General features: G+C 35.5%; 4 protein-coding genes across 5 annotated transcripts; 2 read left to right on the top strand and 2 right to left on the bottom strand.

The window, feature by feature from the left end:
• Nucleotides 1-1,286: 1,286 nt before the first annotated feature.
• Nucleotides 1,287-3,366, bottom strand: LOC124532731 (protein GUCD1). Its single transcript, XM_047107775.1, has 5 exons — nucleotides 3,225-3,366; nucleotides 2,834-3,026; nucleotides 1,961-2,045; nucleotides 1,675-1,862; nucleotides 1,287-1,504 (listed from the first exon to the last, which is right to left on the bottom strand). Exons 1-5 carry the CDS (start codon nucleotides 3,241-3,243, stop codon nucleotides 1,315-1,317), a joined length of 675 nt encoding a protein of 224 aa, XP_046963731.1. The 5' UTR covers nucleotides 3,244-3,366; the 3' UTR covers nucleotides 1,287-1,314.
• A 401-nt stretch (nucleotides 3,367-3,767) lies between these two features.
• LOC124532729 (2-methoxy-6-polyprenyl-1,4-benzoquinol methylase, mitochondrial) lies at nucleotides 3,768-6,354 on the top strand. The gene is made up of 7 exons (XM_047107772.1): nucleotides 3,768-4,076; nucleotides 4,214-4,363; nucleotides 4,772-4,901; nucleotides 5,042-5,177; nucleotides 5,350-5,438; nucleotides 5,836-5,947; nucleotides 6,201-6,354. The coding sequence occupies exons 1-7, from the start codon at nucleotides 3,905-3,907 to the stop codon at nucleotides 6,300-6,302; spliced, it is 891 nt and encodes a 296-aa protein (XP_046963728.1). The 5' UTR covers nucleotides 3,768-3,904; the 3' UTR covers nucleotides 6,303-6,354.
• LOC124532730 (serine/arginine-rich splicing factor 1B) lies at nucleotides 6,346-11,582 on the bottom strand. 2 transcript variants are annotated; one of them, XR_006966664.1, is made up of 6 exons: nucleotides 11,203-11,582; nucleotides 9,634-9,847; nucleotides 8,981-9,127; nucleotides 8,648-8,718; nucleotides 8,360-8,577; nucleotides 6,346-7,491 (listed from the first exon to the last, which is right to left on the bottom strand). XR_006966664.1 is itself a non-coding variant. In XM_047107773.1 (6 exons), the coding sequence occupies exons 1-5, from the start codon at nucleotides 11,379-11,381 to the stop codon at nucleotides 8,445-8,447; spliced, it is 744 nt and encodes a 247-aa protein (XP_046963729.1). In that variant the 5' UTR covers nucleotides 11,382-11,582; the 3' UTR covers nucleotides 6,346-7,491; nucleotides 8,426-8,444. The 2 variants fall into 2 exon arrangements, 1 of the variants encoding a protein (XP_046963729.1); XM_047107773.1 differs by having other exon boundaries at nucleotides 8,426-8,577.
• A 306-nt stretch (nucleotides 11,583-11,888) lies between these two features.
• On the top strand, nucleotides 11,889-13,823 carry LOC124533083 (dynein light chain 2, cytoplasmic). The gene is made up of 3 exons (XM_047108248.1): nucleotides 11,889-12,043; nucleotides 12,846-12,966; nucleotides 13,290-13,823. The coding sequence occupies exons 2-3, from the start codon at nucleotides 12,859-12,861 to the stop codon at nucleotides 13,449-13,451; spliced, it is 270 nt and encodes an 89-aa protein (XP_046964204.1). The 5' UTR covers nucleotides 11,889-12,043; nucleotides 12,846-12,858; the 3' UTR covers nucleotides 13,452-13,823.
• Nucleotides 13,824-21,055: the final 7,232 nt, after the last annotated feature.

Here is a 21,055-nt window from a genome sequence, read left to right as displayed (position 1 = left end):
TGCACTTCCATATCAGACATCGGTTAATTGTAGATCCCCGCTGTTATAATATATTGATAATGATTATTTCACATCCCTTTCGCGAAAATTTTAAAATTTTAAAAATTAATCTTCCATTAAACCTGTATGAGCAAAATATAAGGAGATATCGAAGTCGTACCTGGTATCGACATATTTCGCGATCCCAATGTGTTTTTACAAAAGCCACCATTCTGATTATATTCTCAACACAAGCTACGCTTAGTTATAAGTTCTTGTAAAAGCCCACTTGAATAAAGTTTATTTTGATTTTGATAACTTACTTATCTTTAATTATATATACCTATATTAACCTATACCTATGTTGACAACCTCCATGGTTGAGTGGTGTGTACACCAGTTTTCATGGGTATGCCACTCTGAGGTCCCGGGTTCGATTCCCAGCCGGGTCGATGTAGATTACCATTAGTTTTCTATGTTGTCTTGGGTCTGGGTGTTGGTGGTACCGTCGTTACTTCTGATATCCATAACACAAGTGCTTCAGCTACTCACAATGGGATCAGAGTAATGTATGTGATGTTGTCTCATATTTATTTATTTTATTTATATTTAAATAAAATAAAGAATGTGAATAGAAGAATTCAGCTGGGTTGGGCAGCGTTTGGGAAGTTACGTCGAATCTTAACATCATCGATCCCACAGTGCCTTAAGACGAAAGTCTTTAATCGTGCGTCCTACCCGTCATGACATACGGAGTCGAAACGTGGACACTCACGACAAGGTTGGTCCACCAGCTTAAAGTCGCTCAGCGTGCTATGGAAAGGGCTATGCTCGGCGTTTCTTTGAGGGATCGCATCAGAAATGAGGTGATCCGTCAAAGAACCAAAGTCATCGACATAGCCCACCGGATTAGTAAGCTGAAGTGGCAGTGGGCTGGTCATATTTATCGTAGAACCGACCGTTGGGGAAAACGTGTTCTAGAGTGGAGACTGCGTTTCGGCAAACGTAGTGTAAGACGCCCTCAGGCACGGTGGAGTGACGTGAGTGACAAGGCGGCAGGCAGGAGCTGGATGCGAGTAGCCGGAGAAAGAGCACAGTGGCGTGCACTGGGTCTGTCGTGCCTATGTCCAGCAGTGGTCAAAAACAGGATGATGATGAATGATATTTAAACGAATAGGCTCGGAAGGTAAGTTTTAATTGGTGAATGTTGTGTAGGTACCTTTTTAATGGGTATACCTGATACATATCAGTGCAAGTTTCGAAGTTTATGTTTTCTTTCTGTATAACACATATAATAAGAATAAAAATTATAAGTTTTATATTTATTAATAAGAATTATCTGTTATCACAATAGATCAAAATAATATCACAATCCGTGCCCGGAGCCAGTCTTGAGTTCTGCAGTCGCGCGGGTACGGTGGCGCAGAGCGGAGTAGGTCGTGCAGGGTCGAGATACAGCAGCTTGCCGCCGGACCATCCGACGACGACGATATAGTGCCCTCGGTACGATCCACCCAGCAGGCGTCTAAAACGATAAATATTCTAACACTTAAGAAACTAACACTGAGTTTTTCTTCCTATATTAACGAGAATAATTTTCCTCGGTTCTATTAAGTCTGATTTAATTATTTTCCAAACTGGAGATAATTGTTACTTTGACATTGTTCTACGTTGAATATGAACTTTAATGGTTACCTAAACTCCGATGTAAGCTTGTTGTGTTTACAAAGATCACAGGATAATAAGGCAGCATCCACTAGCACAATGGCGGGCCCCTTGCTGGTTACATGAGATAATATATCTTTTGTGGAGAGAACAGCGTCAACAACCTTAATTCCATGAATGGACGCGCTAGCAAATCTTTTCCGTATTCGAGCCGCTGCCTGGAACAAAAGACGCACACTAAGCTTACCTGCCTTTTATCCTTTATTTTAATTTATAGGTAATAATAATAATAAAGTAAATATCAAATTTGACTAACCTGACTTACAGTATTACTAAAAGTTCTAAGTGTTCGTTTATTAGGTAACTGACTTATTGTGTACATGCAATGCTCAATATTATATCTGAAAATTGTGAATACATTTATTTAATAGAAACAGATTCGTTACAAGACTCGTGTTTCACATGTGTTTTGATAGCATTATTTTACCACCAAGCAAAAATTTACTCAACAAATTGTACCTACTAAGTACGATACTAATACTAGCTCTTAATTTTATGAATACCTATATGCACGCTCTAGCTTGACTATTCTACGCTAAGTTATTCGAGGAATATGAATATGATTATATTGCCTTAAAGGATTTGAATAATTTCGATTATTCATAATTGCGTATGCAATTACTTGCATGACATTTAATATCTACACTACTTACCTATTCGTTTTCCCGGTAGATGGAAACTAAATATTTACCTCCGTCTTAAATCATCAACGTTATCAATATTGTCATAGTTGATATTATAAATATTATTGATGTTCCTAGTCAATGCTTTGTTATTACAAATCGAAGTTAATGTTAACTGTGAATCTATTTTCAGAATTACGCAAAAACTCGTTATTAGAGAGAAGGTTTTACTTGGTGGTAAAGCTTTGTGCAAGCCCGTCTGGGTAGGCACCACCCACTCATCACTTATTCTACCGCCAAACAACAGTACTCAGTATTGTTGTGTTCCGGTTTGAAAGGTGAGTGAGCCAGTGTAACTAAAGGCACAGGGGACATAACATCTTAGTTCCCAAGGTGTTGGCTATGGGTGTTGGTGACCACTTATCATCAGGTGGCCCATATGCTCGTCCGCCAACCTAGAACATAAAAAAAAGGTAAAATTAAAGTAATAATCAAATAATAATTACCGCTTAAGTAAATAGCAGAGATCAATTGTACATGTAGTTTGTCCATAACCCTCCTCTTCACATATTTTTGAAAAGTTAGTTAGAAAGTCGTTTCTATCATCTTCAGGGAGTACCATGAGGACGCAAGTCACCCCACAATCCCAGTTGTAACGTTGTTGGATGTGAGGGATGTTTTTTTGAATTAGCGTCAACTCTGCCAAACCGCATATTTCATATCATTATTATATTTTAAAATTATATACTCAGATAAATTTTATAATTTTCGTCAATTTTAATTACAAAATTATAGTACCACGATAAATTTTCTTTTTAACTGGGTATGTATAATAACATGGATTAGGGATTAACTAAAAAAATGTTTATATAGTTAAAATTATACACGCAAACATACCTTTATTCGTTTTGGCCATGGTGTATTCCTAACATTATTATAATATGTTAAGCTTTTCTACAAACTATCAACTTATCGCGTATGTTTATCAGTATTTTATCATACGTTATCTATCACTTAAATAGAATAATATTTATTACAGAATAGACTTTTAAGTAATATTGCAATATGTTTAAAATAATAGACCTTATGAATTGTCTTAATAAAACAATATTAAACATAACGGTATTTCCCATAATCCCATTTTAACATAAAGGTGGCTTTTCTCTTTATTCTTATGCGTGGTCCGCATTCGCTACGACTTGTTACATAGATCGTACGTAAATAGTTTCGAGACGAATTTGTCGAACGATACTCTGGCAAATAGTTAAATGTTCACAGAGGGTGAAAAATAATTAAATTATTTAATTACTTTTTGTTCACAGCTTTAATTAAATTTTAGTACAGAAAATACGGCGTGACATATTCATTATGTCGAAAGCAAGAGTCTGAAACCTCCTTTACATATAAATGACATTTGAGTATTTGACATGGACGGTTTGATGACATTTGAAAGATCCTCAGACCGTATGGATATTATGTTCCTATTATTTTGAATTATTTGAGTTCCTTTGAGCTAATTATCTCATGCACTTTAAGAATTAAGTACAATCTTATTTAAGTTAAAAATTACGAAGACAATGGCATTACAAAGGCGACTTCTACAATTTATTAATATTACGAAATCATGTCAGAAGCTCTGCGGAGTACAAAGTTATAGCACACAAACGGCAGCACAAAGTGATAATGGAGAGAAACGAAAAACGCATTTTGGTTTTGAAACAGTTGATGAAGATGAAAAAACCAAAAAAGGTTATACATATATCTACTTAATAAACCCTTGCTCAAATTCGAATGAACATAAGTTTATCGACACTTTCTTAACTTGCTTTTGCTTCTAAAAGCTAGTCCTGTATTGTTTAAAATATTTATATTTATTTTATATTCAGTTCACCGAGTATTTGAAACTGTAGCAGATAAATATGATACCATGAATGATATGATGTCATTTGGGGTACATAGAATATGGAAAGATATTTTTATGATGAGATTTGCTCCTACGCCTGGAACTAAACTTTTGGATATGGCCGGTGGAACAGGTATGTTATAATGGTTTTAACATTCTTTGTACAATAAATAAAAACTAATTATTGTTTATATTATAGTACTAGCTGTGCACACAACCTTGTATGCATTTGAATTTAACAAAAAAAATGTTGTAACCTAAGTTACTCCTCATTACATCAGTTATCTAATAGTGAAAGTCCCATCAAAGTTTGTCCAGCTGTTCTAGAGATTAGCTGGAAGCATCAGATAGACATAAAATTAAAAAAATATTATATTGGTATATACACTGAATACATACATATGCATTGAGTAAAAAAAGGCTATTTTAATATTACAGATACTCCAATTTTATTATATGTATAGATGCCATTAACTAGCCATATTGAATACATTTAAAGTAGTATTAGTCTAATGTAATCATATAATGTTAATATTTTCAGGTGATATTACATTTAGGTACATAAATTATTTAAGAAATCAAGCAAGCTCAAACACAGAAAAGCGTAGCAGTGTGACTGTTAGTGATATTAACCAGAGTATGCTAAATGTGGGAAAACTTCGAGCTGAAAAGTAACTATGCTAATAAAGATGATATGAATTACATGATAGTTTATTTAATTATGTAACTCTTTGAATGGTACTTCTGCTGTTTTGGAATGTTTTAATTCTATATTTTTTGCATATCTATAGAAAAATAACAATCTTTCCAGACAAGGCTACTTAAAAGATTCACCAGTGGATGTGGATTGGCTGTGTGCAGATGCAGAGCAGCTCCCTCTACCTGACGAGTGTTATAATGCATACACAATTGCATTTGGCATTAGAAATTGTACCCATATTGATAAGGTGAAGCATTATTGTATATTAAAAATCTTTTAAAAGAATGACTTTTTGTATGAAGTAGGTACAATCTTTTAATTGAAAGTTGCTTTAATTTTTATCAGAAATTAAACTGAGACAATTATTGTAACATATATAAAGGATAGTTTTATCAAAATTTTCATTATTATACATACAGGTATTAGAAGAGGCATACCGTGTCTTGCAGCCCGGGGGACGTTTCATGTGCCTGGAATTCAGTCAGCTGCCTAATTCTACTATGCAATGGTGACTACATTAATATTCATTAATTGTAAAGCTACTATTAAAATTGTGTCAGTATATGTATAACATAAGAGAAGTAAGAGAACTAGTAAGTGAATTACGAAAATGGGGCAGCCATTCACAATGTATTAATACATTCTCCTTTCTTAATCCCCTTAGGGTGGATAAGGAACCATCCGGTAGGAATATTGATTTATTGGTGCCCATTATTTATTACTCTATAATTGTGTTGAGTCACAGCATCAACTTTTAGATTTAAGGTCATTTTGTAAGGATATCTAGTGGATAAAATACATTAATATTTATAAGAAATGTTATTAGTTAAATGTTGATCACTATATAATACTCAAGTTGGAAATGTTTTTCAATATTAAGATTAAATCTCAAACTTACATTTTAGGTTGTATGACCAATACTCATTTCAAGTGATCCCAGTGATGGGACAGTTGGTGGCCGGTCAGTGGAAACCCTATCAATACCTCGTTGAAAGTATACGCCAGTTCCCAGATCAGGTTTGTTAATGTTTTAGATACATTTAGAATTTATTATAAACTAGTTTTAGCTCATGGCATCACCTGTAAAATGTATGTGATGTGGGAGATTAAAGGATTAAAAAGGTCACCAGAAAAGTAGCCAGAGTTCTTCCTTGGGGTTTGAGTTTATTTAAATTCCATTCAAAATTTGGGTGATAGATACTTGTGAATTTATAATGGTAGTAGATATCAAATGTTGACCATTATTGTTAACCATATTATTTCTTTACAGGAAAAATTCAAGTTGATGATTGAAGCGGCCGGCTTTAGACAAGTGACATATGAAAATTTAACTTTCGGTGTGTGTGCTATACATTCCGGGTTTAAACTCTAGTGAATTAGTGGCGTGTTAAGAGGATTGAGAATAAAACAAATGATAATTTCCATTGAATTTATTAAAGTCCATCAAACTCTGTCGGTCTTTGGAATGCAGATCCAGTACCTAAATTACAATCGAACATTTACACTACAATATCGAATAATCGACACGATCGGTCGCATCAAATTAAAATACAACGCTTTAAATCTAATGTTTAATTTCACGTGGATAGACACTCGGAATAACAGGAATACATCGCCACTATCCTCTCGTCCGATCGCCACACTCATCCTCGGTCACGCACTACAACCAGTCGGCACAGGCCGACACAAGCTCGACAAGCATGCTACGAATGACATCAACTGTTAGGTGAGACTAATGAGCAAAGCCAGAGCCCGTCGCCTCGCCGGCCCGCGTAGGTAACGCAGACATCGAGAAGCGGATAGTGTTAAGGGTATGTCAAACAAACATTAATCTTTCCGGTACGGAGCGTGCACTCGACGCAAGTTATTTGGCAAAAATTTTCAAAATCATACCCAGAGAATCCGTACGTTCCGCGATCCCGGCGTGCGGCGACCGCGGGACGATCCGATCTGATCCGTTCCCGTCCCGATCCGATCCGGTCCGGTCCGGTCCCTCCGATCCGAAAGTTTAAAGTGTAAAGCAAGAGAGGCAGATCCCGGACGTGCAGTCCTCAGTGAGTGCGCGCTCTAGCCCCCTACAGCCCCTACAGAACCCTCACTGCACAGTTGCACACCTCCAGCCAAGCACATCCATCGAGTCCAATCCACAGTGGATGAAACAAAAGAAAATTCTTTAATTACAACTGATCTCAACCGCTCGATATAAATCTATACATCTACGGGCGCGCTCCGACCCGCCGGATTCTCATAATATTATAAAAAATTTAATCGTCATATGTGAGTAAAATAAAACAAATATATAATATGAACATTTGTGACTACTTCATTAAATATAATATATTAATCTTCGATCGCCTGCAGCCGGCGGCTCGGAGCGAACGAAGGGCGCCCTCGCTTAAGTCAAATATATAACTAACAAGTTTCGACAATATTCGGTATATACTCTCGAAATTGATACAATTCGTCACGATTACAAAGTTAGCTATTGGATGCCAATAGTCAGCTGGTGCGCTAGTGAGGGAGCGGAGCCTCGTCCGCCGTCGCCGCCGTCGCCGCGCCCGCTGTAGAACAACACCAGCTTCAGTCACCCTCCACTACATCCCTCCCTCCTCCCGTCAGCCCCGCGCCCGCGACCGTCCGGCGGGAGCCTTATCGTTCCTATGTCTTAACGAGACCTCTCGACGAATTTCGTCATTCCAATGTCTTTTCCTAGATGTGTCGCCGGTATGAAATTCGACATCGATACTTCAATATAAAAATTAAAGCTTTTTTTTTTGGTCATGATCGACCAGATCCATTATAAAAAAAAGTATCCAAAATGTTTTACTTTTCAAAATTAATTTATAATCAGTCAATATAAATTTGTCCATAAGCCGCGCGTTATGGTTATGATCCATATAAATTCCAAACGATATTATACAAATATTATATCGATGATACTGTGTAATATTTTGTCCTGATCCAGTGTCAGTGTCCCTCTAGTGTAAGATCCGATCCGAGAATCCAACGATAAAATATATTCCAAGTCCTTATCCATGAAAACTGTGAAAGTCTCGTAAAAAATATTAGTAGTAACGGGACAAAGTAATGTACAAAATTGAAATATAATGTAATAAATAAGATGCCTCTACTCATAAGATAGGAATCACCTAGACAGTGTGATTTATTTATTTTATTTTATGGTATAGGTTGGCAGACGAGCATATGGGCCACGTGATGGTAAGTGGTCACCATAACCCATAGACAATGACGCTGTAAGAAATATTAACTATTCCTTACATCGTCAATGTGCCACCAACCTTGGGAACTAAGATGTTACGTCCCTTGTGCCTGTAGTTACACTGGCTCACTCACCCTTCAAACCGGAACACAACAATACTAAGTACTGTTATTTGGCGGTAGAATAACTGATGAGTGGGTGGTACCTACCCAGTCGGGCTTGCACAAAGCCCTACCACCAGGAAAAAGTGAGTGAGCTGCAACGCGGGGCGGTACCTGTGGGCGGCGGCGGCGGCTAGTAGGCGCGGCGCGGCGCGGGCGCGGGCGACGGCGAGCGCGAGCGCGAGTACGAGCGCCGCACGGGCGAGTACGTGGGCGAGCCGCGGCGCCGCGCGTACGACGGCGAGCGCGGCGAGTACGAGCGCGACCTGCAACAGCCGCTCGTCAGCGCCCCGCAGCCGCCCGGGGCATGGGCCGGCCGCGGGGCGGCGCACTCACCTGTCGCGGTCGCCGCCGCCGCCGCCGCCGCTGCCGTAGTCCTCCTTCACGCGAATGTATGACACCTCACCCTGGAACCGATGACGATTATATTAAAGGCTTAGCTCCGAAATTCACTCCACCGTATTGAAATAAACGACCTAGCCCTATTTTTATTGTTATATTACAGGACCAAAATCAATATGGAAATATCTTAATTATTTTGTAACGTGCTAAGTCCAAAGGGGCCTACAAACATACATTTAGTTCCGACTATCTTTCTATACAAGCAGTGGTTAATTTACATTAAAATGTGCTTGCTATGAATACAAAAATGCATTAAATTTGTCTTACCTCGTGACTCCTAAAACGAGAGTCGTCAAGTTTTTTCACAGCATACTTCATGTCCTCGTGTCGCAGGAACTCGACGACGCCCGTGCCGTCTTTGAACGTGTCCGCAAAGCAGACATCGCCCGCCTCACGCATGTGGTCCTTAAGATCCTGAAATTAATTTTAAATACTGTCAGAATCATAGACCTTTACTGTATTCCAAACATAACAAAAGGGGAGTTTTGACCGTCGACGAAACTGTTATATATATTTTGGAACTAAAAATGCAATAGTGTTATTGTATATAAAGACATTAATCATTAAGACTTAATAGTGCTTAAAATAGCTAAGTTATATAGATAACAGATGAAATCCTTAATTAATGAATTCTAGTACTGATTTTCGTTTTCGTCATCAATTTTTAAAATGTCATATTCAATAATTGTATACTGTTATAACATTTATACAATTGATTTACAACACATAGTCACCTTGAAATTGATTTATGTAGAATGACCAAGGGATTAAATAAATATACTTTAACTTGAAATATATAAAATCCAATTATATTATATGACTTATCTACCTATGTTACATAGTTTAGGTATCAAGTAAATGTAGTAGATCTTGTGCAATTTCTATTTGATAACTAGGTTTGATGTGTTGATGGCACTCACCTGCCATGAGCCCGAAGGTGGCAGGCCGGTGACGAGCACGCGGTACTCGGAGCGCCGGGCGGGCGGGCCTCGCGCTGCCGGGCGCGGCCCGAAGCGGTCCGGCTGCGAGCGCCCGCCGCGCGCACCGCCGCCGCCGCCGCGCGGGAACTCCACACGCAGCCGGTAGCCGTCGTAGTCGTAGCCGTCGCGCGCGCGCACCGCGTCGTCGGCGTCACTACGAGTAAACAGGCTATATTGTACCACTTCTCCATTAGTGGCATAACTATTCGTGGAATGTCGACTTTAGACTCCTAAGATTTTATAACTCTATTAATCCATCCGAACTTGCAAACTTTGTAATAATTACAAGCCGCAGTAAAAATCATGCAAATAAACAAAGGTTCGTGTTTCAGTAATTTGATAATCTAATCAACGATCAAAAATTATTCTTCAAAAAAAATGTGTATTAAGAAATAGCATTTAGGTTTGTATAGTTAATCAAAAACAAAATAGTCTTCATTCAGGTATTCATAAAAAGCTTTTTAATTGACATGTAATAGTGTTGAATAAAACTTAAAGCTACCTCCGGTTCATAGAGTATGTTCTACCGAGAAGTACTGACTAGAAAAGTAGTTTATCTTTAATACAATCTTAATGTAAGTATGTTAGCAAACAATAATTATTTTATTAGATATTATACCTTAAAAAATCAATAAATACGAAGTCAGTATCATAATTGATTTGATTGATTACTGTGGATCAACATTTGCATTTCATGCATACCCAATTAGTTAACTTGTTGTCCATATTGCATATATGTAATTAATAATAAAAATTTAAAATTCTCAGTAAGAGTTAATAATAATGTTTGGTGGCTATTGTTATATACCTATATAAACTAGTCATAAAATTGTGCCTTTATTTTATATTAATTAATAAGGGACAGAACATTAAGGACAATACAGATATTCTCAGTCAAAGAGAATGTCTAGGAAATTAAGTATAAGCCAATGAGTACAGAATAATAAGATATATTTGTTTTATGGTCTATAGTAGTAGTGCATATGGTTTAACTGTGTTTTTGAAGCAATGTGTTCATAAACAAAATAAGTAGAATTATTTACGAGGCATGTTTTTTAAATAGACACATGTATCGTGTAAAATATATATTTAATCTATACTTAATATTATAAATGTGAGATCTGTCTGTCTTTCGCTCTTTCACGACCAAACCAATGAAGCGAATTTGTGATATGGTATGAAACAAACTTGAACTTCAATGAAGGACATGGGCTACTTTTTTGCCTAACACGTGATAATAAAACGCGAGCGAAGCTGCGGGCGACGACTAGTTTTCTATATTTAAATATTAATAGATAGTCGGCAAATGACAGACAGGAAATTTATTATTTGTTTATGTTGCTCAACGTTTAGTAAATAAAACAAATATAATAGCAATGACAACAGTTGTACAATTAACATAGATTAAAATTTATGTTCCTGCAATATATTAACGATCAGCCTAGATAATTACTAAGTAACATGCCCAATCATGGCGTTAAGGGCTACGTATTACTACTAAGAACTTACCGAGGATCTTCAAATTCAACGAAAGCGAACGGTGGTCCTTTTCTGTTTTTCAAATCAACAAACGTTACTTTGCCGAATTTGTAGAAAAGATCTTGGATATCCTTTGTCCTGATATCAGGGGGCAGATTACCAACATATATTCTGCATTCATTTCTGCTACCACCACTACCTCCAGACATTTTGTGATTAATTGATAAATATAAAACTATAAAATATAAGGATTAATTGATTTTACTCCTAAGTTTCAGGTACTCACTACACTAACTTGCTTACGAAATAACGAATGGTCGGCGGCCTTTTTAACAAATTAAATATGGCGACCAAGTTAAGTACGTAGACTTGATTTTAGTTGGTGAAAAGCGTTGTAAGATCGGATACTTGTATACTCTGTATTTTTATTGTAAGAAACAAAGAATTGATTTATTGGTCAAAATATACTTAAAATGACATGACTTATTAACATAATATTAATTTGGTACATTTGAACTAGATTTTATGATTAAGATAATTTATTTCATTTATTTAATTTAAAAAAAACATTGTTCAGACATTGTGATTATATAAAAAAAATTATTAAACCATACTATCATTAAAACTTGTATAAAACTGCTCATAACATAATATTTTTTGGAAGTTTTAACTTTGATGGCTGTTAATAATTTATGAAACAGTAATATAATTTTTTTGATTTTCGAACGTTTTTAAATTAAGAACGCCCTCTAGCGCAACACGAGGCATTCTCCGCTGAAAGAAGCCTTTGAAAGAATCCTCTAGAAAGTAGGCAAGGAATCTCCGGTATCAAAATCATTTCGTGAGAATTTGTTCATATTTCGACGTAAAAGTAAGTAATAAATAAATGTGTTCAGTGTATTTAATAATTTAAGTACTTTATTTTATATTTAAATATATTTTAACAACATTTGATCTATTTATTTACGTGAAAATTGTGTACAAAACTCTCAGTGCCCCAATAATTCGCTAACATTAGCAAAAAAATTGTACTAAAGTACTTTTATTGATTTAATTTTTATGTTTCTATGGTGATAACCCTTATGGTATTGGAATAAGATAATCTTTGTAAATCCTCGGTACGTGAACAACTTATTTCAAGTTTAGTTTTAATATTTTGATGACGGGTATTAAAGCGAGTGCTACAGTTAAAATTACTACAAAAAAACCCTTACAAGCATTGAGCGATATCAGGTATTTTAAAAGCGTGAAATTGTTCATATTTATCCCATTATAAATCTTTACATCAAAGATAGGGGATAGGAAATTCATAAAGGGCGCGCGGGGGATAGATTCGCGCCTGACCTTTAGAAGTTATTTATAGCGTCCGCTATTGAATATAAACAATCGATGGCGTGGTCCACGCATGTGGAAAACTAATAAAGTCAGAGGTGCTTAGTTTTCGATAACCTTTACGCTGCGCCGAGGGTTTTGTATGCAAGTAATATCGTGCCTACGTACTCGACTTATTTGGCGCGCGTCAAGTGTTGGCGATGTCACAAAGTCGTCCGTGCAATATGAAACGAATTGCTAAGTGTTAAAGTCGTATTTAGATTCTTATTCGTAAGGTCGAGTGCCTACCCTATTTTTCTAGATGTCAAAGGCTTCACGTTGATTTAAGGGTGTTTTCACAGCTATACAGACAAGATGTGTGACCGCAAAGCGGTGATAAAAAATGCTGACATGAGCGAGGAGATGCAGCAGGATGCTGTGGACTGCGCGACGCAGGCACTCGAAAAGTTCAACATTGAGAAGGTTAGTCTTGACTTTAATTGTTTTATAGGATTATTTGTTACTTACATCTATGTACGTATACAATAGCCCTTTGTTGATATTGTCATAATGTTTGAGTGATATCACTAGTTGTGGTGTTAAAAAAGAAGCAGTATAATTTGAGCATACATTTCATTTTATCTATATATTTTATTGCTATATTAGGAAATTTAATTATTTAGAATAAAAATAGTTATTTATTTGTATATGCATTTTTTTAATTCATAACTTTACGTAAGGTAGTGTAAAACCACTCGTTCAGATTGGCAATTATTTTCCTAATACCCACCATTGCATGATTGCAGGATATAGCTGCCTTCATCAAGAAGGAATTTGACAAGAAGTACAACCCAACATGGCATTGCATTGTTGGGAGGAACTTTGGCTCGTATGTGACGCATGAGACGCGTCATTTCATCTATTTCTATCTGGGCCAAGTTGCGATACTCCTCTTCAAGAGCGGTTAAGCCGCCTCCCCGTTCCGTCTAAATTTTATGTTGTTAGTGGCAGACTCGGACCGTGGCTTCATCCTGACCGCTCACCCGCAGTGCTGGGAGCGGTTGGGAGGCCTGTGTGTGTGATTGCTCATCTCTGACGCACCTCACTTGTACGTTTGTACCGTTAGCTACTCTTAAGAAGTTCACTCGGGTAACATTCACTTCTAGTGTATTTATGTATTTATATTTATGAGGGAAATTTTAGTTAATTACTAGACTGTACCTAGCGTAGCATAAAGTCATATGTTAGTACTTACCTAAATTTATTGTTTAATTTTTCTTTGTTAATTCTTCACTGGAGATATTTTCGAAACTTCTATTATTATTAAACTTTCTTAATAACTGGTTGTTTTCATTTGTTTATGATTATATCGAGTTGTATTGAAAGTAGACTTAAGCTGTCTCCATCTAAACTGTTAATTGTCTATAATCATATAAATAACCCAATGTGATTTGGAAAAATGTGTAAAAATTATACTACAATATAATATGTAGTTATGTGAATACCTTAATTATTTGCATTTATTAAAAACTATTTAGTTTTTATCGCGCTTTTATTGTCATAACGTGTCCTCTTATTAACACAATACGCACTGGTTAGAATAGCAATATGCCAGTTAAGTGTCCTATGTAACTGAAGTGTCTGGAACCTGGCTATGGCTATGGCTATCCATTGCAAGGTTGTTACCTACAGCAGAAGGCATTAACATAGATGTTAGTCAGAGACTACTTATAGCCTTATTGTGAACAAACCTAATTCGAAAATTGATTCAAGGTCCCTGGTTATATAGCATATGACATCACTTCTTACCTGTATAATGTTCACAATCTAGGACCATTAGAGCTAAAACACTGCTGGCATATATAATTTATGCTACAAATATTGTAAAAATAAAAAGCATAGGTATCAAATATCTAAAGGTATGTATTGACTTTATAATACTGAATATGATTTTGGAAGCTAGCATTAACGCTGATCTGACACTACAACCTTCTGACATGTGATGTTGGATCAGTTTACTTACATTTTGCTGAAACTAATAAGTACTACTTCCCTAACAACGCTGAAGACGTGCCTATGTGACATGGTACTGATATTTTCTTAGTCATTAATTTTATTAGCGTATTTTACATATAAAATTAGTATTGTTTGTGGAATCTTTCCCTGCAACACATTAAGAAAATTCTCTCCATGTTGGAATTTCAATGAAATATCAAATCAATTTTCTATCAAATAAGTGTGGTTGTATATGAGGTACTGGAAATTAATAAAATATTTGTTAAAGTTAATTTAATGCAAGACATTAAAATTGCAAAATTGGGTCTCATTGCTCCAGAAGCCTTTATTTTCTGCAAATTTCAAGGTTTTTAATACACGTCAAGTATTGAAATAATGAAAAGGATTTACAAGTAACGCTTTTCTGGTCCTCTCCGTTCTCGTCAGATTCAGAATGAAGCTGTCCTTGCGCACTGGCCTGTGAATTGTAATAATGTCTCACGCGTGGGTGTTTAAGATGAGTGGGCTGATGTTTGTCTGGGAGTAGTTTTCCTTTTCAACCGACTTCAAAAAGGAGGAGGTTATCAATTCGTCTGTATTTTTTATGTCAAAATATATGATTACAGAGCTCTGGATAGTGTCAACCGCGATCAGAATTACTTAAAAAAATGTCTGTTCAGCTTTAAGACTGCTAGCATTTAGTACGTATTTAGTAATATTTAATACCTTCGTTTAAATATTCGATATGACAGGTTCTCCTTGTCTCAGGATTTTAATGAAGTGAATTAGTGAGTGTCTAAATTGAAATAGAAGCTTATATACGCATTGTGATTCAAATTCACTTTTTTAGTGTAATGGCTTTGAGTTGTGCGTACAGGGCACAATACGTATTGTATTCTATATTTAATTGCACAAGACATGTGAAAACTGGCCATGTTGAAATTCCTTTTTTTTATTTGAATAATAACAAATAATTAAAGGTATTAGGTACGATATAATAAATGCAGGCAGTATTTTAAAGTTGATCTGTCACTTTGTACAGTCATTCTGATCCACAACAACCAAGTGTAGGGTCTCGAATATAGTTATCTTTTTTTATACGCTACTAGAAACCGAAATTAATGCTGTAGTTGTCATATTGTACACAACGAAACGAATGAGAGCAATCACGACTTCTACATTCAGACAATTACTGAAAATAAGAAAAATAATCTATACCTACTAATATTTTAGTTACTTTCACAGTATAATGTCCTACGGTATTATGCTTTGGGGTAACACAGCCGCTATCCAAACTATATTTGTGCTGCAGAAGAGGGCTATTCGCGCAATCTATAACCTAGGAGCCAAGGAATCAATTAAGGTATAAATTTAAAGAAATTAAGATATTGACTGTTGCTTCTCAATACATATTTTGTAATGTTTTGTATGTACGGAAAGATATTAATGTTTTTATGAGAAAATGTGATTCTCATAACATTGGTACAAGGAACAAACACAATCTTGTTACTCCTGTTACTCGACTGCATAGAGTCAGTAACTCTTTTGTGGGGCAATGTATACGCTTCTACAACAGGATCCCAGAAAGCGTTCAAAATGCTTCTGTTGCAAAATTTAAAAAAAATGTTAAGGAACGCTTGTGTGCAAAAAGTTACTATACAATTAGCGAGTTTATGTTTGATAGCACACCTTGGAAATGAAACGATCGCCTTCTGGCTATTTCTAATCATATACTACTATGTATCTTATTAATTTGACAAAAAAAAAATAACAAAAAAAAGATCCGCTGAGTTTCTTTCGCCGGTTCTTCTCAGGTCAGGGTGTTCCTTTTTCCGAACCGGTGGTAGTGTTTATTTGACAATCAATAAGTAAGTGTAATACTTCTATATTGAATAAAGGAATTTGAGTTTGAGTTTGAATTATAAATGCGAAAGTAACTCTGTCTGCTACCTCTTCCTGGTTAAAGTTTTAAAGCATGTTATGTTGCTGTCAACCATGTAAATTCGTTAAAACTATCTGTAGTTCAGTTAACCTCCACCAGTGCCGGTGGTCAGCTGGGTAGGTTTTTTTACTAGTAGTTAATTTGTAAATTAGGCTCAGTGTTAATTGCTCAAAATGTTTCATTTGTGAAGGCTGTATTATTTATGCAGTTTAGTATTTAATAAACGAATTCGTTTTATTGGATTTCCTACTGGCTTTTAGATATGGACTCATGCTGTCTCAGCTACTAGGGACTAATAACTTTTTAATTGAATGTCTTGTTGGAGTAAGATCCTGGTAAGTTTATAATTCGATTGATTCGATCCTACCCTATTCCAGATCTGATATCATCGTTATATATCTGATATCATAGTTAAGATGTCAAAACTACATAAGGTATTTCCAAGCTGCATGTGCCCAGGTGTTGCTGAACTCTATGGGCTACGGTGGTCACATTCCATCAAATGAGCCTCCTGGTTGTGTGCCATTCAGAGTCGGATTTAAAAGTCTGGAGGCCTTGGAGCCACAAAGCAGTAGAGACCCTAGACTAACAAAAGCGTGAAGACACTATTATATTATGATCTAATTAGATTTTTTTATTTCAATCCGTAAGCTATGATTTATTCGTATAATTTAACAATATCTTGGTATTTGTTAATTCGCTGAAAACTAATGAGGCTTCAGGCCAGTTGCCCTCCCCGAAATACGGCGCTGGTGCCATTTATGTATGTCATAAAAAACTAGTAGGTACTATGTAATAAAATACTCGATTTTTGTGTTTCATAAAAATACGTCTAACTATATTTAATAAGCGGGAGTCATTACATAAAAATAAATTATATTGTGATCAAAATAAGTTTTTATAATACAATTATAAACTTTTTCATGTATCTAATAGCTATGGTGGGAAATCTTTAATTATATAAATATCTGCTCTTATGTTGCATTATTTTTGTTGTATTAAGTCTTTTACCCATAGCAACTCAGGTACATAATTCACGAAAATTCCATCAAAAATCAAAATCAAAGTATACTTTATTCAAGTGGGCTTTTACAAGCACTTTTGAATCGTCATTTAACAATTAAGTGAAGCTACCACCGGTTCGGAAAGTAGATTCTACCGAGAAGAACCGGCAAGAAACTCATCAGTTATTGGATGCAATTTTTTTTTATTAAAAATAAGTTTATTTTTATGGTCCAAAAGCAGTCTTGGCTATTTTGTTATAGAATAATAGAATATTATGAAAAATGTTACAAAGCTCAAGCTCATCGTTTGCATGTAGGTCGACGGGTCAAGGACGCCATGGAAACGAGATTGCAGCTAAAGTGCCACAAAACAACGCCATAACAATTTATATGAATTGAGCCTGTGCACGCGATTGTCTGGACTCGGACTTATATTTATATATGGAAATGATGGTACATTTTATGGGATAAAGTAGTCCTTTTAGTTGTCACTTAGGTAGACATATTTTTTGTGAGTAAAATTTAATAAAAAGAATACACTCGTGCGATTCTTGAGCGGGGCAGATAGTGTTTTATAAATTCTCGTATATTTTATATATTCTCGGCAAGTGATGGAGAGATACGGTCTCCTTGGGATGAGGAACGTGAGGATATTACCTCAGTTGATATGTTGCTTTAAAGAAGGCGTGAGACCCAGGTTAGTGCAGCCTCTGCATCCTGGGTTAAGACTAGCCTGTTTAGATTCACTCCACCTGATGGTAAGTTAAATAGATGGTAGGTAAGGTTGTATTCCTTAACGAGGTCAGACAGCGAAAACAGTGATACATCTGTTGTTACCTATGGCATCCCGCATTAGACAGGTACATAGGCAGATCGAGAAAGGACTGAGTACCTTGCTATGCACATTTGGAATTGTAATCATAAGCCTTCTAATGAATAGCGGTGGTAATATAAAAGTTAAAAGGATAAAGTAATTCATCAGTCCCAATGAATGCTCTAAGTTTACGCAAATTTAAAGAAATCGAAAAATAAAAATTAAACAACTGAATATGTCCGATAGGAGCACTACTGTTAAAGTTACAATATATTCGAAATCAATAAAATAATACAATTCTGTTGATTCGTATGTTTTTCGCTTTTTCAATACTTATCTGTCCTCGAGTTCGTTGAACTTAAAGTACCGATTATGGCTTGAACTAGTAATTTAGAAAATAGCGCACACATTAAAAACTTATTTATATGTCCTATAAATTTATAAAGGTACCCATTTGAGGCGATATGGCCCAGTGGTCAGAATGCGTGCATCTTAATCGACGATTGCCGGTTCAAACACAGGCAAGCACTGCTGAATGTTGCTGTTTGATTACAAAGTGCTTAATTTGTGTTTATAATTCATCTCGTGCTTGGCTGTGAAGGAAAACATCGTGAGGAAACCTGCATATGTCATTAAAAAATAAATATTTTTATACATAACTATTAGTCGCGCTCGTTCCAGTGATTGATTATAAGGTATGAGGGATAAAAACCTATAATATTCTTTCTTTGATTTCTATTTGACGACGTCCGAGGTCGAGTGATGTGTACTCCGGTTTTCATGCGTACGTCACTCCGAGGTCCCGAGTTCGATTCCCGGCCTAGTTATCATGAGTTTTATATGTTGTCTTGGATCTGGGTATTTGAGGTACCGTCGTTACTTCTGATTTCCATAAAACAAGTGCTTTAGTTACTTACATTGGGATCAGAGTAGTGTATGTGATGTCTTATATTTATTTACTTAATTTCATCAATTTCGGTTCAACAGTGAGGCCATAAATGAGCAACAGATAGATAGTTAGGCAGTTACAATAAAAGTAATAGTATACTAGCGAACCGCCCCGGCTTCGCACGGCTTCAATGCTTATACTAAATATACTGCGGAATATTTTACAATATTTACCTGTTTTTCAGTCTTTCTCTAGTATATTGGGCATGTATTATACATATAAACATTCCTCTTGAATCAATCTATCTATAAAAAAACGCATCCAAATCCTTTGTGTAATTTAAAAGATCTAAGCAAACATAGGGAGAGACGGCGGTAAGCTACTTTTTTATACATACTATGTAATCACGATGATGGTAATGAAGTATAGATTAGGTTAGAGAGTAACCCCAGCCTCCGATACGATGTTGTCAATTGGTTCCGTATTATTGATTGTATCACATTATTTCTATACTCATAATATGCCAATATTATGAATATAGCAGGAGCTATTGAATTTACTTTATTAGATATATATAATTATTATTGTAATTAATTGATTGATAATTTGTAAAACTGTAATTAATATTGTTGGAATAAACAAGCAACATCTGCGGCAAGTCACACAACTTCCCTTTAAAAAAAAAAAAGGCGGGAGTTTCGAAGTTGACACATTGAGATCGCGAATATAATTATTACGGTGTAATGTGATTATTGATGGTTATTTGTGTTGTAGACTAAATGTTATTCTATTGTGGTAGATTGATTGTTATTTTAAATTAAAGATAATTGTTTAGAGGTTAACCTGCTTCCTACTTCTGGTTCTAAAAATATTATTTCATAGCATTTGATACTGGCATGTAACACTATTTCTTATTTTAAAAATGATTGAGCTGTCATTTAAAAACAATTGTATGATTGCTTGGCATTGTAACAAAAGAGAGAGATTGGAGCATCATTGTAAAACATAATTTTATACTGCCATGCCGAACTACTGAAATTACAATTATTTAATTTTATAAATCCATGTACTTTTTAAAACAAAACATTCAATACATTTCGGATCTAGCTGTTACAATATTCTGGTAAAACCTCCCATATGTGTTAAAATTTTTGTTATTATTACATATTTGTAAGTCAATACACTGAATAACTTATGCTTAGGTATTTATTAGGTAGTTATGAGTTGGTATAACTTACAGGGAATAACATTTCCCAGCCTGAATGACACAAATTTATTTATAGGCCAACCTTGATTAGTATAAGCTCGTATATTTAAATAATGATATAGCATATATAGGTTTGTCTTGTCTTGTTTTTTTGTTTGTAATTCGTTTGTCAGTGCGTATCCTGTACTTTTGATGAGATGTTTCGTAATAAATTCCACCACGCTGCCCCAATGCGGATTGATGGACACACATTTGGCAGTCTTTCATTCGACACAGGTTTCATCTCCGAACAGGAAGTGAATTATAATATTACATTTTATCGAGAATAAGAAAAGTAAGTGTCGCTAGTTTTTTCCGGGTTACTGCAATCTTACTGCAGTCATCGATTTACGCTCTTAATATAATCTTGTATTAAGAATACACCTACCTTATTTATCAATATTTTTTGGACATAAGCTTTACTGTGTAATCTTATTATAGAAACGAATGCCGTGCCCTAGGTCGGAAACTAGATGTTATAAATTTACCTTTTCTCTTCGTGTCTGTATATTGAATGTCACCGTTTCATTCGAAAAACAAACAATAAGATTTATTAACATAATAATTAATAACATTAAATGCTTAAATATATACAAATATGAACTAAAACTAGTTACTGTATAAATCTTGACCGCTTGGAATGGTGGCAAGAATTCTAGCAGCATTTCCCTGTTGAATCGCA

Source organism: Vanessa cardui, chromosome 10 (assembly GCF_905220365.1).
Source record: "Vanessa cardui chromosome 10, ilVanCard2.1, whole genome shotgun sequence".
NCBI lineage: Eukaryota > Metazoa > Arthropoda > Insecta > Lepidoptera > Nymphalidae > Vanessa > Vanessa cardui.
This window is presented reverse-complemented; position numbering and strand designations above follow the sequence as displayed.

Bases quoted from the DNA above. Each gene is read 5' to 3' on its own strand.
- LOC124532729 (XM_047107772.1), top strand. From the start codon at position 3,905: ATGGCATTACAAAGGCGACTTCTACAATTTATTAATATTACGAAATCA. The intron at 4,077-4,213 runs GTTATACATATA...TTTTATATTCAG, and splicing joins AGATGAAAAAACCAAAAAAG to TTCACCGAGTATTTGAAACT. The intron at 4,902-5,041 runs GTAACTATGCTA...CAATCTTTCCAG, and splicing joins GGAAAACTTCGAGCTGAAAA to ACAAGGCTACTTAAAAGATT.
- LOC124532731 (XM_047107775.1), bottom strand. The intron at 2,046-2,833 runs GTAATTATTATT...CACAATTTTCAG, and splicing joins CTCTGCTATTTACTTAAGCG to ATATAATATTGAGCATTGCA. The intron at 1,863-1,960 runs GTTAGTCAAATT...CTTTTGTTCCAG, and splicing joins TTAGTAATACTGTAAGTCAG to GCAGCGGCTCGAATACGGAA.
- LOC124533083 (XM_047108248.1), top strand. From the start codon at position 12,859: ATGTGTGACCGCAAAGCGGTGATAAAAAATGCTGACATGAGCGAGGAG. The intron at 12,967-13,289 runs GTTAGTCTTGAC...GCATGATTGCAG, and splicing joins AAAAGTTCAACATTGAGAAG to GATATAGCTGCCTTCATCAA.
- LOC124532730 (XM_047107773.1), bottom strand. From the start codon at position 11,381: ATGTCTGGAGGTAGTGGTGGTAGCAGAAATGAATGCAGAATATATGTT. The intron at 9,848-11,202 runs GTAAGTTCTTAG...GTTTACTCGTAG, and splicing joins GTTGAATTTGAAGATCCTCG to TGACGCCGACGACGCGGTGC. The intron at 9,128-9,633 runs GTGAGTGCCATC...AATTAATTTCAG, and splicing joins CACCTTCGGGCTCATGGCAG to GATCTTAAGGACCACATGCG.